This window comes from Camellia sinensis, chromosome 4 (genome assembly GCF_055761805.1).
Source record: "Camellia sinensis isolate YWXY chromosome 4, ASM5576180v1, whole genome shotgun sequence".
In the NCBI taxonomy this organism is placed as follows: domain Eukaryota; kingdom Viridiplantae; phylum Streptophyta; class Magnoliopsida; order Ericales; family Theaceae; genus Camellia; species Camellia sinensis.
The window spans coordinates 109,117,104-109,134,555 of NC_138964.1; the positions used below are offsets into that span (position 1 = coordinate 109,117,104).

At 33.0% G+C, this 17,452-nt stretch overlaps 1 protein-coding gene across 4 annotated transcripts; it reads right to left on the reverse strand.

The window, feature by feature from the left end:
• Positions 1-935: 935 nt before the first annotated feature.
• Positions 936-10,207, reverse strand: LOC114280118 (sulfite exporter TauE/SafE family protein 3). 4 transcript variants are annotated; one of them, XM_028222462.2, is made up of 13 exons: positions 9,474-10,207; positions 9,013-9,172; positions 4,851-5,051; positions 4,707-4,771; positions 4,597-4,624; positions 4,391-4,482; positions 4,231-4,317; positions 4,078-4,128; positions 3,757-3,978; positions 2,260-2,353; positions 1,953-2,093; positions 1,723-1,851; positions 936-1,236 (listed from the first exon to the last, which is right to left on the reverse strand). In XM_028222462.2, the coding sequence occupies exons 1-12, from the start codon at positions 9,699-9,701 to the stop codon at positions 1,772-1,774; spliced, it is 1,449 nt and encodes a 482-aa protein (XP_028078263.2). In that variant the 5' UTR covers positions 9,702-10,207; the 3' UTR covers positions 936-1,236; positions 1,723-1,771. The 4 variants fall into 4 exon arrangements, with proteins under 4 accessions (XP_028078263.2, XP_028078265.2, XP_028078264.2 ...); XM_028222464.2 differs by lacking the exon at positions 936-1,236 and adding an exon at positions 1,403-1,581; XM_028222463.2 differs by lacking the exon at positions 936-1,236 and adding an exon at positions 1,403-1,586.
• Between the last annotated feature and the right edge of the window lie 7,245 nt (positions 10,208-17,452).

Genomic DNA, 17,452 nt, shown 5'->3' on the forward strand with positions numbered 1-17,452 from the left:
TGCCCTCTATCTTTTTAACAAAAGCCCTAGGCTAGATTCACACTCTAGGGAGATCAATTCTTGGAGAAAATATAAGTGTAGAGAGAGAGAGTCTCGGATCTAGGTTTGATAAAAAAAAAAGAAGTGAAAAAGTGATGTTCAAAAACGCTACTGTCCGCTGATATAAAACACGCTCGCTCGAGCGAAGACTTGGTCGCTCGAGCGACCAGACACAGAAAACTCTCGCTCGAGCCAAGAACCTCTTGCTCGAGCCAAAAACTCAAAAGTGCGCTCGAGCGAAAGAATGCTCGCTCGAGCCAACAACTCAAACCTTCAGGTCTGCAACCAGAAGCACGCTCGAGCAACAGACGTCTCGCTCGAGCGAAGAACAAACCAGACCGCTCGAGCCAAGAAATGCAACTCTCAGGTCCAGAACCAGGTGCAAGCGCTCGCTCGAGCGAAGCCACTCTGGCTCGACCCACCAGACACAACTCAACTCTCGCTCGAGCGAACAACTCCTCGCTCGAGCGAAGGTCCAAAAATCTGGGCAGCAACACTAGGCTCCCAAGCACAACCAACCTGTAACAAACCTGCCCAACACATCCTATAACTCAATATACAAGTAAAAAGGATGCAAACAAGATAATAAAGAACTACCAACATCCACGGACACATGTCCGGATCACTGTACAACAAGGGTAAACCCGGGATCGCTATATTTAATCCCTTTTAAAATAGAGAAATGCAAAGCTCGTTTAGTGTTGAAAAATTTGTAGAAAATATATTGAAATGTGTAAAAGACGTATAAAAATACATAATAGTATTTTGAAAAATGTGAAAAGTATATTGCGATTATAAATATTTTGTCATTTTGTGTTTCTTGTTGACAACTTTTTAAAATGTCATTAACAGGACTTTTTAAAATTTTATCATCAAAAGTTATGATCAATAAAATCTTGGGACTAACAATCATGTTGAATGAAATATAGACAAGTTACATCACAAGTTGTTTTTGATAGTTTCTCAAAATGGGACCCTTCAAATGATGAACTGATGGTTGAATGTGCTTTCACATAAACCATTTAACACCCAAGGTCTAAATCACAATCTCACAACAGTTGGTTTCCTGATGTCTTGCACCTTAATTGGCTACCTGAGCCTTTTGAGCTCTGATGAAGACACATGATGGAAAAATGTCAGAGAAGCCACCAAATACCCTTGTTCAAAGTCTACACCACATATTTCATTTTCATATTCCTATACATAGAAAGAAAGTGTGAAAATTTTCAGTGCTATGGCAAAATTTAATGCGAAACATGGAACTTAAATTAAAAACTGTATACCAAAATGACCCGTCATTGATCCAAGGCACACAACAGAAGTCAAGGAAAACCCAACAGAAATTATCACATGGGTCTAGATATCACATAATTGTATGCTTAATTAATGAAATTTTATAAACATATGGACGGATACATAATCAACATGGTGTTCCAAGAATATAGGATAATTACTCCCATCTCAGTGAGAAGGAAAAAATTTTATTAGGCATAAAATTCAGATTCGAACTTCATTCACGCCCCAAATAATGGAACGATGTTCCTGCTCTTCTCCAAAAAAAAAAAAAAAAAAAATTGTTAGTCTTTAATGCTTGAGATCTTGACAAATTGACAAAATTTCAGGCCAGAAAGGTAAGGGAGATTAAACACTATGAATCTTATCTTGTGGATCCTATTATCTCACCACTTACCTTAAGAATCTTATCTTTTCCAACACAAATATACCCCTAAAGTTAATACGAACAGATGTCTTCAAAACCCATGTAATCCTTCTCCTCGATCTCGTCAATTATTTCGGCTATGCCAACACCACCTGTTACAAAATAATCAACCCTTAAATTCCAAGAAAAAGTCAAAATAATAATAATAATAATTCCTAGGAAAACACAATCAATCCAAAAAAATAAAACTTGCCTAATGAGATTGCACTAATAAAAATTGTGCAGGCCAGAATGAAGATGATCAAAGATGCCCTCCCTAGAATGGTGATTATTCTTTTCACCACATGTTGCCCTACAAAGGCTGCAATGGTAGCCACTGCAACAAAGTAGAGAGCTGCACAATCACAACAACCAAATATGTGTGTTTTAATCTCTCCGGACAAGATGAAAACAAAAACATTGTTTTTAGTTTTCTCTAAAGAGGAGAAAAAATTGACAAAGTTGCCAAACAAACAACACCTCAATCCTTCCAAAATAAGAAATTTGATAGGAAGACTAACCATATGGAACTGGGAAACGCTTGAGAAGGTAGTATTCAACGACTGACATGGATGAGGAGAACAGCATGGCAAAGGTAGCTGTGGCACTTGACACCTGCATAAGAATGTGCTCAACTAGTCAGTCATCTCCCGTGACTGCCATTAATAGGAAAAGCCCTAGTTGCTAGCTATTGAAGAGGATATACACAGGGATGGATCGGGAATTTTTAATGTAGACACTGCAAATATATATATATATATATATATATATATATATAATTAACTTTTTTTTAAAACAAAGAAGGTATAAACTACGACATTGATTTCTATCAGAATAAAATGTGAAAAATATTATGAAAACATATTTAACATTTTTAGCGTTACCAAAGATAGCGATCATAAAACAATCTATATACTAAAGTGAGTTTCTTAACTTGAACTCGATGATCTTTCATGATATTAAAAGCTTTCTCAATAAATACGATCAAAGAACTCATCCACTTTCTTCTTTTCTTGGAGGTTAGGGTTTCTAAGCAGTATTAGTGGAGTGAATTAATTTCTTTTTTATAGTTTGCTCAAATTTTGACCCAATGTCCACATATATGGAGAGGTGATCACCTATGAAGCACGAAGACCTCTCTGAGGGCTGCGTATCAGTGTGAGACACATGTCGGGCATGGACACGTGGTGGACACATGTCCAACATGCAGTAGAGTGTTTGATTTTTTTTTTGATTTTTTGGCAGTCGGACACATAGTGGAGACGTAGAGGACACGATCGGGACACGTTTGGGGTCAATTTCATAATTTATGAAACTTCTGTGGGGGTCAATTTGTAAAACACAAAAACCAAACAATATCTAATCCTAAATCGAGAGAGAAAACAGAAGAGAAAGAGAGAACAGAGAGAAACCTGGTCGTCAGTGGTCTTTCGTCGCTCATCGGTGGTCGTCACTCGCTGCTGTTGCAGTTATCTAAGGTACACTTCGCTACTCTTCTTCGTTCTTCTTCTTCGATCTTCTCTCTCTCTCTCTCTCTCTCTCTCTCTCTCTCTCTCTCGTAGTCTCTCTCTCTCTCTCTCTCTTCTCCTTTAATTTGAGCTTTTATTTTGTTTTCCTTTTTTTTTTTCTTTTATATGGTCAGTCAGTGTAAATCATCAGCTCTCTCTCTCTCTCTCTCTCTCTCTCTCTTCTATTTTGAACTTTAATAAATTTTTTTATATTGATGGAATGCAATAATATGTTATTTGTATTTTTAAATGTTTATTTTTTATAATTTTAATAGTACTATTTTGTATTATCTTTTAATGCTTTTTTTTAAAAAAAATAATTTTATGACATATAATAAATAAATTTGATTATATATATTGAACGTATCCCCAGCACATCGTGTCCCCTATTTTTTAAAAATTTGCATGTCTCCATGTTCGTGTTGTGTTATGTATCCGTGTCCGTGCTTCATAGGTGATCATTTTAAGATCAAACATAAACTACAGTTGATTGGAAAGCATGAAATGCACCTGAGGAGGGATTCCCAACTCCAAAAACAGAGGACTCAGAATGAAACCACCACCAAGACCTAACAACCCACCAACTATCCCGGCCAGAACGCCACAGCTACAGTAAAGAACCAACTGGTGCACTCGCCAAGTTGTTACTTCCTCTCCCTTGGATGCTATTACTCTCCTCCCTTTGTATAAGTTTATTGCTTGATATCCAGATGCCCCAACAGCCACGGGGATCTGAAAAAACCACAAAAGGAAAAAGAAAACCACTCATCTTGATGAGCAATGATCACATATGTAGGCCTTTTTAACTCTTACTTGAGCAACATAAATTACCTGCAACAGATTCAGTACCCAGTATGCTGCAGAACAGCTTGTTGTGTAATTCTGTGTCAAACACAAATAGTTTCTCAGTACCTTTGCTTTAAAAATAAAAAATATTGTCAATGAAAATGTTTGAAGAAAAACAAAAATAAAACAAATAGAAACCTTGCCAATCTGTAGAGCAAGGATAATGGCCCAGACAGCAAAAAGAATACCAAGTTCCTTCCAGTAAATATTTTGGATAATAGAAACCTGGGAACACTACAATAGTCAGCCCTCGTGACAACTAGTCACAAATATACACGTTGATTTTTCTGCACATTACCTCTGGTGCTTTAGATTCATTGGATTCCATTTGAGTGCCATTGCTAGGGCCTCCAGGTAAAGGTTTGTATTCTGCTTCTTCACTACCACCATCTGATTACAGCGTTAAAAATGATTTGGATCGAATCAAAACTTTATACAAAATTAACCTAACAGGGATTAATTCTTCGAAATTCTAGGATTGAAGAGGGGGCAGGACAAACTAACCATTAGATGCCGAGAGTCTAGCAGCATCCTGGAAATAAAAAATAAGTGAGACAAGAGATCAATAATATTTGCATTACATAACAAACTACTGTGAAAATAGAGATCACTACCTTTTTTATTATAGTTTCTTTCTTCCATGTCTCAAGACCCTTGAAAAATGTCTTAATTGATGTGCCTGCAGATAATCCTGACCGGTAAAGAAGATTGTTGGAGAAGAGAACAGAGGCAAAGCCAGAAATTGGAAGGATTATTACCTAAAAACAGAATAATGAGCAAGACGGTAACCATCCAGTCCGCGAAAATCACATTAAAAGCAACTCCGATGCTAATTCCAAGCACCAACATTGGTTGAAAGAGAAGGGCGAGGTCATAGTCGATGACGGGTAGGTCAAGAGTAGGATGCCTTAGCTTGAGGTTGAAGAAAACACTTGCAGCTGCTGCACCTGCTATCATACCTACAAAGCAAACAAAATGACCATTTTCAGCTGTGTTTTCACTAATTTTCAATGGGTAGCAAACAAAGGCACACAGTTTCAGATCTGTGTTTGTTTCTAATTTTCAGTGTGGAGTGATGTATAGGAGTGAGCTATGCAGAATCAAAGACAGAAACATTTCTTTCTTTTTCTTTTTGATAACTAGGTGTCCGAACTAGTATGCACGCACCTCGACTAATCATGGGGCCTTGAAGTTAACAATTGGAGGCCCATTGGGGGACTCAAACTCAAGACCTTGGATCTCATTCTCAAGTCTTTACCGCTGGCCAAACCCCCATGGGTTGCATAGAAACAAACTTATTCATTCATTAAGTGTTTGTTTGTTTGGGTGGGTTGGATTAGATGAGATTAATGTTGATTGTTGGCTGAGTTTCTCCGTAGAAGTCAAAATTGGCTGCGTAGCGAAGAAAAAGAAGTGAGCTATGGATTCATAAATCTGGTTCAGCCGAGCTAGATGTTGTGTAGGGTGGTTGTTGGCAAGCTTGTTGGTGGCTTGTCGGTGGCCAAGCTTGACTTTAGCTCTCCCATTTTGTGTATAAATGGGAGTTCATGTGATGGGTTTGAGGAGCAGCGAAGATGTAGATATCAGAGAGAAATTTGTGTTTGTGTGTGAGTGAGTTGAGGTGAGATCCTCCTCCTCCATTGTTGTATTTGTATTTATTTTGTACTCTCTTAGAAATTAGGAAAATTCACTACCCGTCGATGTAGGCGCATTGTCAAACTACGTAAAACTTGTGTTGCTTGTTTGTTGGTGTATAATTTGCATTTGTTTCTAGGCTTTTGGGCACAACAATTGGTATCAGAGCAGAGCATTGTTTGTGCATTTGTTGCGAAACAGAGTTTCATTTGCTTTGTTTTTTGAAATTGCCCAAAATTTGAAGTTGTCGAATCAACTTTTCAATACACCAAGAGGTTCGTCTCGTCGAGAGGATTCCGACGGCATAAAGAACAACTCAAACGGTGTCCGAATGAACCCACATAGTTACTAAAAGATTCAGCGCGTATATAGCATTCATCGTCTTCCCAAGAAATTGAGATTTGCAGGGATGGCATCAGCCATCAGCCCAATCAGCGCCTAGTCAGTAGCCCAATCAGTGCCACATGTATGGCACGTCCGCATACCTACCACATCATCAATAATTTCATAAATTTGTATTTTGGCCCTAATTTTTAGTGAAATTGCATTTTTACCCCTAAATTTTTGATAAATTGCAATTTGGCCCCAGTTATTTTTGAAATTTTCAGTTTAACCCCTAAAAATTTGAGAAATTTTAATTTGATCCCTGAAAAAGTTGGAGAAATATTGCATATTGTTTGGAATGGAAAATTTGAATGGCGGACTGATGGAATTTGATTGCACAACGGCTTTGGATCACCCCATATGGGTGAAGGGGTGATAAATTTTGTCCACCTAGTGGTAGACCTTCAAATCTTTGGTGTAACCTTTGGTTACTTGGTGATCCTCTATGGTGGATCCGCATTTGTTGATCTTGAAAGATCTGCATTTGTCGATTTAGAGAAGATTTTGTAGCAATCTACTTCAGATTTTGGTAGAGCTTTGGCATTCTTTTGCAACCTCTTGGAGGCATTGTTTTGGCAGTCTTTCATAGATTCTTGGCTACTTCTTTGAAGTTGTGATTTGCAAAGATTATTTTTAAATCTCATTTAGATCTATGGTTGCGCTTGATTAGATCCATTGATGCCTCCTATTTCGTGAGACTTGTGATCATTTCTTCCTCTCATCGTTTGCATTGTTCTTCAACTCCATATTCGAAGACATCAATTATTGGTAGTCTAGGTGATGAATCAGGCTTCGTTTGTTTTGCTTCCACTGAAGTGTTGTGATCGTTGATGTTTATTGAAGATTAGAGATAAGATTGTTGAGGAAAAACTTGATGATGGTGATTTTGAATCTCATCATTGTGGAAGGAAAGTTTTGGAAAATTCGTAGCTTTCTTGTTATATTTGGATCCATCCCCTAATCTGTCGTTGGATTTGGAGGAGATAGATCGTTTGCAGACTTAGTTGAGTCAATTAGGACTATTGGAATTAGGCACCTTTGGTGCATGTGCCTTTGGGCAATTTGTGACAACTTTGAAGATGGTTGGACATTTTTTGTCTGCCATTTGAAATGTGAAGTTTGAATTGGAATCTAGAGTTTGCTTCATACTTCAGAATTTGGTTAAAGCTTAATATGTTTGGTTTGTTTGGATAAGAGCCCACTTTGGTTCTCTTAGAATTTGTTTGGTTCGAGCTCGTAAAAGCATACTTGTGTTTGATATTGATCAAACTTGAAGTTTGAATTTGGTACCCACTTTCAGAGTTGCTTGGAAGGGGAATTTGAAGCCTCCTATTGATTTTGGATTGGTCTCCTCAACATTGGTTCAAGTGGTTTGCTCACCATGGTTTTGTTTGTAGTTATTGAGTATGACTTGGTTGGCTCCTTTGGTTTTGCATTTGGAATTTGGAATTTGGCACCATGGTGGAATATGGAGTTTGGAATGTGTTGCAGAAAAACTGAAAGAATTATTTCATTTTGTTCTGCAATCTGTTTGGATTGACTCCATATGTCTCGAGCTCTCAAATCTGCTGTTTGGTTTGGTTTGGTTTGTTTGAGCGCACTCATTTGCTTCATCTGGTTCAGCAGAATTGGTTTTTGGTTTGTTTGGCATTGGTTTGTGTTTGCTTTGAATCACTTGTTTGGTTGTTCAAGTTTGCATGACTTGGTTGTTTTGGAGTTGGAGAATCCTTGTCAAGATGGAGATTTGTTGATTGTTGGCTCAACTTCTCCATTAAAGTCAAAATTGGTTGTGTAGTGAAGAAAAAGAAGTGAGCTATGGATTTTGTAAATCTGGTTCAGCCGAGCTAAATGTTGAGTAGGATGGTTGTCGGCAAGCTTGTTGGTTGTTGGTGGTCAAGCTTGACTTTAGCTCTCCCGGTTTGTGTATAAATGGGAGTGCATGTGATGGGTTTGAACAGCAGCAAAGATGTAGATATCAGAGAGAAAATGTGAGTTAATTGAGGTGAGATCCTCCTCCTCCATTGTTGTATTTGTATTTGTATTTGTTTAGTACTCTCTTCGAAATTAGTAAAATTCGTTGCCTATTGACGTAGACGCATTGTCGAACCACATAAAACTTGTTTGTTTGTTTGTGGGTGAATTATTTGCATTTGTTTCTGGGCTTTGGGCACAGCAATTAACATTCCAAAGATTGTTAGTTCAAAGATTATCAATCCTTTTGAATAGTGAATCACATCCCGTGTTTTGATTGACTCAAGATTATGATGCAAGATTGATAAAATTCTATCAATTTTACAATTTAATTAATTAATTTGAATCTCTCCTTAGTCCATTTTGTATTACACCCCTCCATCTTAAGATTCAATAGTCACCCACACCTAAGTGTATCACACCCCCATATTGTTAGCTATGCTCTTATTACAACCTTCTAACCTGTAAATTTTATTTATTTATTTATTTTTGTGTGTAAAAAAATTAAAAAAAATTTAAAAAAAATCAGCAAGGATCCGTTCTTAAAATTTTGAATTCCTCTATTCCAATGTACTTCCGTCAAACTATTGTACCTCATATTCTCCTGCTTCGAGATTTTTATCACATCGTGCGATTATAAACATATTGAGACAGGGACAGAATGACAAGGAAATTTTGATCCCTACCACCAAAAAAAAAAAAAAAAGTTAAAGGAATCTGAATAATCTCCATGGGAAACTTCAGCATCCATGATTGTGGAAACTTATGAGCAATAATATGTAACAAATCTATACAGAATTACGTAACGGATTTGTATCAAGTCATTCAAAATTAAAAAATTTGTTAAATTAACTTATTATTTTAAAAACTGTCATTACCACATTATGCTGATAAAGTTTTATATATAAAATTTATGTTTGCAACACTTACATTTTGACATTGCAGCTGATGATTTGGCATCAAATCCAATGATTAGAGTAAGCATTGGAACAAATATTCCTCCACCACCAACACCTCCAACACTCCCAAATGCAGCTCCAAAGAAGCCAACTACAGTCCCCACTACGATTTTCCAACCAAATTTCATTTCCTGTCAATTGCAATTTCACAAATCAAATAAACAAATTTAAACCAGCCACTTTAACATCATGTTGAATCTCTTAGAACAGTTTATTTTTGGGTTAATTATAAGAAATCTTAATTATTAACTAATATTACTTTACTTTTTATTTATAAATTAGTACGTATTGATACCTCAATTATAAAAATATATTCATTTTTTTTCAGAATACCTTTAAAGGTTGTGTTTATACAATAAAAATATATTCTTTAATAGTTGAGGGATCTTAGTAATTAACTCAAAAAAAAAAAAAAAAAAAAAAAAAACTTACCGGCCAAACATGCTCATAACCCACTTGACCTTTTTGCCATAAGAATTTGAGTATTTGTTTAAAGTAATTCGGATCAATCTCTTGAATAGTTCCATTTTCTTTGCTTGGAAAGTCCTGTTTCATGCTACTTTCTGTGGAAACAAACACAAAAGAATGAAGAAGAAGAAGTAGAAGAACAATGGCTACCACTGCACTTAGAAGCTTTCCTTGTAATCCAATCTCAGCCATCAAATTACTCAATACCCACTTCTCTTCTCTCTCTCTCTGAATGATCAATCAACTCTTTCTTTTCAAAACTTGGAATCAAATACTCCAAATTTCAAATTTTAGTATACAATTCTTTTCAAAACTAGGAGATAGATGCCTCGTAATGGTTCTCTATCTAGAATATACGGTGGGAGTTTTGTCTCTCTCTCTCGCTTTCATCATTTGTCAGCCCTGCTTCCTCTGTCTTTCGTTCTCCATCCCCTGTTTTTCTTTCTCCCTCTACATACATATCATTGTTTCTCTCTCTCTACACACTCTGTCTCTCTCTTGTTGTCAAAGCAAACACATCTTTGACAAAATCAGTGTCTGTTTGGTTCGTAAGAAATGAAAAAGAGCATTCTGGTTTCTCAACCATGTGATGTGTTGGGTTTGAAAATAGTCCTTGGATTCTCAAGGGAGATAAGAGTGGAAAGATAAGTGGGGTTTGAAGAGTAAATAATCATTGCTTTCTCAAGGGAGATTGTAGTGGAAAATAATTCACTCGGATTTCCATTTTTAGAATTCATTTTTTAAAAAATTTTATTTTTGTCGTTTTTTATTTTATTTTTTTTTTGGTTTCTATTAATTTTTTTAATATTTTAAGTAATTTTTTGTAATTTTTAAATATACTTAGCATAAATACATTTAAAAAGTATAATATTTATGAAAAAATAGTTAAAAAATTCACTAAATACCAAAAATATAAAATAAAAAAAAAATTGAAAATTCAGTATATTTTTCATATTTTTTTATATTTATTAATTTTTTAAAATATTTTTTTATAAATATTTTACTATTTAGATACATCTAAGTAAAGTGCATCTGAAAAAGTAAAAAAAATTATTTAAAATTTAAAAAATATTTACTAAAAATAAAAAAATATGAAAAACAAAAAAAAATAATTTCTAAAAAACTGAGCCTTCGTTGGGCATAAGCTAAAATGAGGTTTTTTTGGCTAAAATAGTCACAAAAGACAAAATAGACTTTTTAACCTAATAAAACAAAATGTCACATCTAAACATAATCATTTCATTTTTTCTTTTACAAAAATTAAAAAACCAAAAAATATTTCCCAGACCAGACTTTTTAATCACAGGCTAAAATATCTAAAAAGCTAAAAAACTAAAAAGCAAACTCACATCCCAAACGAACCTTAAATTCAGAAAATTGTAATCAACCATATGTGTCATTTCTCTAATGTCTGGTTTGAAGAGACTCAGGAAAAGCAAATAAATGATTTTTTTAGGAAAATTCTAACATAAAGCTATATCATATACATTTATAATTATGTTATTTTCATTTTTTAATTATGATTAATTTTTTTTATTATGATATTGTTTTAATTATAACTCATGAGCTCTTTATTTGTACCTCATGTTATGTTAATTATGATATTATTTTCTAGTTATAACTCAGAAAGTGTAAATTATGTCATTTTCTTCTTTAATTATAAAGTGTATATAGTATACACTTTTTGAGGAATGTGTTCCATAGTGTTTCCCATTTTTTTACTAGATTATAAGACATAAGCCTCATTTTTTATTTATTTATGAAGGAGCAGGCTTGCCTCCAATTTACAAAGTAGACTGAACAGTATTGTTGGGCTCGTAGAACTCACTATAAGTCTCATTTCAATAATTCGAACTGTTTAAATGAGTAGAACTCATCAAGAATTTCATTCTTACAAAAAGTTACATTGGTTGAATATCGATAACCTTGATCAGAGCATATTTTTTTAATGATAAATATGATTTTAAAAATAAATTGTTAACAAAAATATGTTATGATCAAGGGATTATCAATATCTGATTTAAGTAATTTTTTACAAAAATAAAATACTCAACGAACTTTATATAACTGTTTAAATTATCAAAATAAGATTCGTGATAAATCCTACAGACCTAACAGTACCGTCCCGTCCACTTTGTGAACTGTAAACGAGCGTTCTTTTATGGAAAACATGGCATGCTTTCAATTTATTTGGAGGGCCAAAAAGGCCAACCAACTATCACATCGGTGTCTTTATTTTTTAAAAAGTTTTTTTTTAATTTTTATAAAGAGTTAAAAAATTAATTAAAATAATCAATTCTCAAATGAGCTTTAAAAATTAATGAGAAATGATTTTTGATATTATAACAAAACAGTACTATTTCTGTCTCAAATTATTTGTCTAGTATGAAAACAAAAACTTTAAAAAAACAATTTATTCCTGTGTTAAAATTTTTAAATTTTTTTTTAGTAATTAATAGTAGGTACAAAAATTATAAATTTCAACCCGAGATACAATATTTTTATATTCTCATTTTCGTGTCGAACAAACAATTTGAGACATATGGAGCATTTAGTTTTTTTCTCTCACAATCTGTTAATTTTTGGAGAGATTCAAAATTGAGGTTGCCGGAGAAATAGTTTATTTTCCACTTCTTTCCATTTTCACTTTATTTCTCTAATTTTTACTATTCAAACTAGCGATATAAATCAAGAGAAATACAATTTTTTTGGTTTTGTTTTGGGACAAGCTAAGAAAAGTGTCATTTTTCATACATCTTCATTAATTAGATTATACAAGAGAAAAATAAATGGTTTTTATCTTATTTTTCCCAAACAATATTCATCATATTAGGATATGGATATGATTTCTTTATTTTTTTCTTTATATTTTGATGAAAACTTTTGCTTTTAATGGCAACTTGACATTCAAAAGGATAGTAGTGTGCTTTGCAAGAGTTTAATTTTGGGAAAATCACACACGGGGAATTTCATTTTTGTGTAACTTAAAAAAATTATTTACATATTAAGGATAAATCTTACAACATTAAAAGTAAATTTTATAAACTTTTCCATGCACTTGAAATTATTTTTTGCACTTTTCACTTATATGTTATTTCCCATATTACAAATCAGTGAACAATTTAAAAAATAATTACAGATTTATATAAATTTTATAACTTTAATTATTAATATTTATTAAGTTTATCATTGATTTGTAATTTTTTTTGAAATGTTCATTAATTTGATATTTCGACTTTAATTTTTATTTTTATTTTTAAAAAATAATTACAAATTAGAAAAAGTGCTAAACAATTGACCTCCTATCAAAATAGACACAATCATTTAAAAAATGAAAAAAAAAAAAGAAATAGAAAGTGACCTCCTACCCAAATAGACACAATCATTTTCGGTAGTAATTGTAGATTCATAATATTAGTGTTACATCAAATTGCTCAAACAAGCAAGTTGCTCAAACAAACAGGTTGTAGCCAGTCATTAGTTTGACAGGCTGAAATCCAATAACAACTAGTCTTTCTTGTTTTTGCACATGAATAACAACTAGTCAAAGCTTTAGCTATATTGACAACCAGAAAATAAAAAAATAAAAAATAAAATTATTCATAAATAAAATTTATATAAAACGATTTACAAAAATATTACGGTAATATCATTTTTGTAAATAAATTTATTTTTATATGTGTTTTGTTTTAAAGTGAAAGGTTCACATACATCGTTATATATATATATATATATATAAAATTAAAAAAAAACTAAAAAATTTCTATTTATATATCATTACTAAAAGGAAAATTTTAGGTGCACAGAAAAAATGAAACACAAAATACATTGATGTGAGATAAATGTTCACAATTATAAATACAAATATTGACAACTACAAGTATAAGTTCTATTTTTTTTCTTTTTTTCTTTTTTAATTCTGTATATTATATGTTTACTTCCTTCAAGGGGTGTTCGAGGTTCAGTTGCAGCCGGAAAACCTCTAATCCACCATTCATTCGCCGGATTGAAGGATACGGATTGAGGCGATTGGCAGATTAGTGGATCAATGTGAATCGGTTTGGCGATTTAAACTCTTACAATTTTTGAACATAATACAATAATTTGTCAACATTTTTTTTTTATAACAATCCAACTCAACGTAATCAAAAAATTATCAATAAATTGTCAAATACCAATAATAAATACATATGAAAAAACCATGCATTATTAAAACTATTTCATTACTTTTTTTATTTAAAAACTATTTAATTTGATTTTTTTTTAAAAAATGACAAAATTAAGCCTTATATTTTCCACACAAAAATATCAAATATCAACACTTGGCATTTGATAAAATGATTTCTAAATTGAAAACATAACAGAATATCTAAACTCTTTTTTAATTGAAAATAAAAACAGAATATTTAAACAAATTAAAAATACAAGTCTTATAAATTACTAGATATGTTCGCAGTTTGGTGATTTTATTGCGACTAAAGGAATTTCAAATTCGTCATCCGTCCAAAGCTAGATGAATTGAAAAAAATCAATTTACAACCTCCCGCTCATCATTATGCATTCGTCCAAAATGCGACAAATCAATTCAGTTCAATCGATTTGGACGTATCTGTTGATCACCCCTACTTCAATATAGGGTTGAGCAAGGAATTTATAAAATTCATAATCCGATCCAATCCAATCCAATCTGGTAGGTTTGGATTGATTTTTTGAATCCGTGATTCGGTTCCGATTTAAAAAATTAAAAATCTATAGTCCACAGATTGGTTCCGGATTGAACCTACGGTTCTGGATTGGAATCAATTCAGACCGTATAAAAATAACTTATATTTATATTATACACCATCCCACATAGTATCTTTTTTTATTCCATATAAAACCTAAACTCAAACCTAAACTCGCATAGTATCTTCTTTTATTACTTTTATTTGTTAGTTTTTAGTTTTAATTTATAATGATCTAAATACTTATGTGGAACTAATTTTCTTATGATTGTTTAAATTTTAGAATAGTATGCCGTTATTATGAAAATATATGTTGTTATTGTAGAACTAATATGATACTATGTTTATATTTTTATGGAATTAAAATATTTTATATATTTTTTATTATTTAATTACATGAATTCGTAGTCTTAAATCGATCCAATTCATATTTAAATACATTAATTCAAATTAATTCCATAATTTAAGCAAATTAAATTAATTTTAATTTTTGAAAAATTATAACCAACAAATAAGTCCTGATTTTATCCCAATCCGTACTATGTTCACCTCTACTATACACGTAACGTATTACGTATGTGCCAAAACAACCTTTCGTTTGCATTTTGGTGGTGAGGGGTAAGGGGTGTACGGAGATTGTCATTTTAATGGGTAACTTGTGATTGTGACACTTGAACAAGACAGGAAATGCACGGACAAGATTTAAATGGCCATTCTAGGATTTTTGTGTAGAGGGGTCATTTAAATTTTGATCTTTCAATTAAGAAAAAAAAAATTGGAAGTTCTAAATTAAGAACTTTAATAATTTTTAATTAGTGTATGAGTCATATATGATGTGATATTTTGATTTTTTTTTTTAATTTTTTACATCATTAGTAGTCTTTTAGAACTCTTAAATTAGAGAGATGTATCATTTATGTTCAATTAAATGCAAATTATTTATCTATATTTAAAAAAGATAGTTTTTTTTTTTTTTTTGCTGAAAATAACTGTAGTCCTTAAAATATGCATTTTTTATCATCCACAATAGCACTAGTTGACTCTGGTGTTGATCTCAATAGTATCCTAGAAGGTCTTGTACCTTTCAAATATTTCGAGAAAACTGATCAATCTTAGTACTACTAATGGTGGCTCAATGGAAATTAATTATAAAATATTTCATGCACAAATTTGCAACCAAGGTATATGTTTTAATACTGAATTCTTGTTAATTAAAAATATGTCTCAATTAATTATCTTAGGAACTCCTTTTCTAACCATAATTGCATCTTTTACTGTCACAAATGAAGGTATTTCGACTATCCTTATTAATCATGACATAGTTTTCAAATTTTTATTTCCTCCACAGAAACATGAAATTAATACGCTTAAAACAAATCTTATATATATATATATAAATTGTTTACTCCAAAGAGAAATTTCTTACAAAGTAGTTGACCAGGAATTACAATAACCTCATGTTCAATCTATTATTCAGAAAATTTTGAAAATGATTTATGTTCTGAACTAGCTCATGCCTTCTAGAACCATAAATAGCATACAGTTGATCTGTTATATGAAAATGATTTCAATGAATGACAAATCCCTACCAAAGCTTGACCAATTCAAATGGATAAAAAAATTAATAGAACATTGCAAACAAAAAATCATTGATCTTAATAAAAAAAAATTAATTCGACCGAGTAAGTCTCCATGGTCTTACCCTGTTTTTTATGTCAATAAAAATGCTAACTTAGAACGGCGAACACCTAGGTTAGTAATTAACTATAAACCACTCAATAATGTTTTACAGTAGATTTGATACCCAATAAAAAAGATTTATTAAACCGTCTTTATGAAGAAAAAATGTTTTCAAAATTTGATATGCAATCTGGCTTCTAGCAAGTTCAAATCTCTGAAAAAGACCGTTACAAGACTGCTTTCACAGTACCATTTGGCCATTACGAGTGGAATTAATGTAATGCCTTTTGGCCTAAAAAATGTCCATTTTGAATTCCAAAATATTATGAATGATGTTTTCAATCCTTATATTGCTTTTACACTTGTATATAACGATAATGTATTAATCTATTCTAATTTTGTGTCTTAACACAACAAGCGTCTTTACAAATTTTATAATATTATTAAAAATAATGGCTGAGAGGGTAATTTTTGGTAACAATTGGGCCGAGCTATGTGATAGGCTTCGTGGCCCAAAAGTGCCAAGGACTTGGTGAAAAGGCCGCAAGGTTACTCCGGCCCAGGAGAGGTATGGTTACTCCGGCCCAGGAGAGACAGGGTTACTCCGGCCGAGGAGAGGCAAAGCTACTCCGGCATAAGAGGGACAATGTTACTTCGGCGCAGTGACTGTAGAGGTACTTCGGTCCGAAAGCAACTTGGAGTTGTGCCAGTCTTGGGGCTATACCGGTCGAAAGTCGCTGGTTCGGCCTAAAGCCGTACTATGGGTTCTATATGGAAAGTCGAGATAAGAAAGGGAAGACAAAAGAACCGAACTATGAGTGAGTTCGGTCCACTCGGTGGCTTAAGTATAACCAAGATTTATTTTGGTCAAATGGTGGTTCGGCCATGGAGGAAACCATCCCACTTGGTTTAAGCAGTGGGGGAGGGTGTAAAAGGATAAGCATTATCCTTAGGAGTATGAATCCTAGGAGGACACTGCATGGAGAAACACAAGTCCTACTAGGATTGTGCCACGGGAAACTTATAAAAGCCCACAAACATCACATTGGGGGAGGTAATTGAACACAATTCTTTCTGAGAGCATAAAACTTTGTCTATTTGTCAAGCTTACTGACTTTGGCATCGGAGAGGTTTCCGGCACACACCCGCCGGCTAGCTCACGTTTGTGTTTTCAGGTGATAAAACGACGTCGTACGGAGGAGCGTGGACTTGGTCAACAGGATTATACGAGGAGAATTATTTCCTCCCCGTACAATGGCTTAGTTCTTAGTGCCAAAAAAATGCAATTATTCCAAACATCCGTACGATTTCTCGGCCACATTATTTACAAAGGCACTATCATCCCCATTCAAAGGTCTATTGAATTTGCTAACAAATTCCCAGATGAAATCCGTGACAAAACCCAACTACAAAGGTTTCTTGGAAGCTTAAATTATATTTCTGAATTTTATAAAGATATCCACAAAGGTACTAAAGGTAAAGAACAATTTGTTCATTTTACCTCCACAATATGAAAAGGACCACAAACACAGTATTCTA

What these genes read in the sequence shown, in the direction of transcription:
- LOC114280118 (XM_028222462.2), bottom strand. Translation starts at nt 9,701, where the DNA reads ATGGCTGAGATTGGATTACAAGGAAAGCTTCTAAGTGCAGTGGTAGCC. An exon ending in TTGCTCTACAGATTGGCAAG is followed by an intron (nt 4,129 to 4,230) that starts GTTTCTATTTGT and finishes TGTTTGACACAG; the next exon opens with AATTACACAACAAGCTGTTC. An exon ending in AGTTGGGAATCCCTCCTCAG is followed by an intron (nt 2,354 to 3,756) that starts GTGCATTTCATG and finishes ATTCTTATGCAG; the next exon opens with GTGTCAAGTGCCACAGCTAC.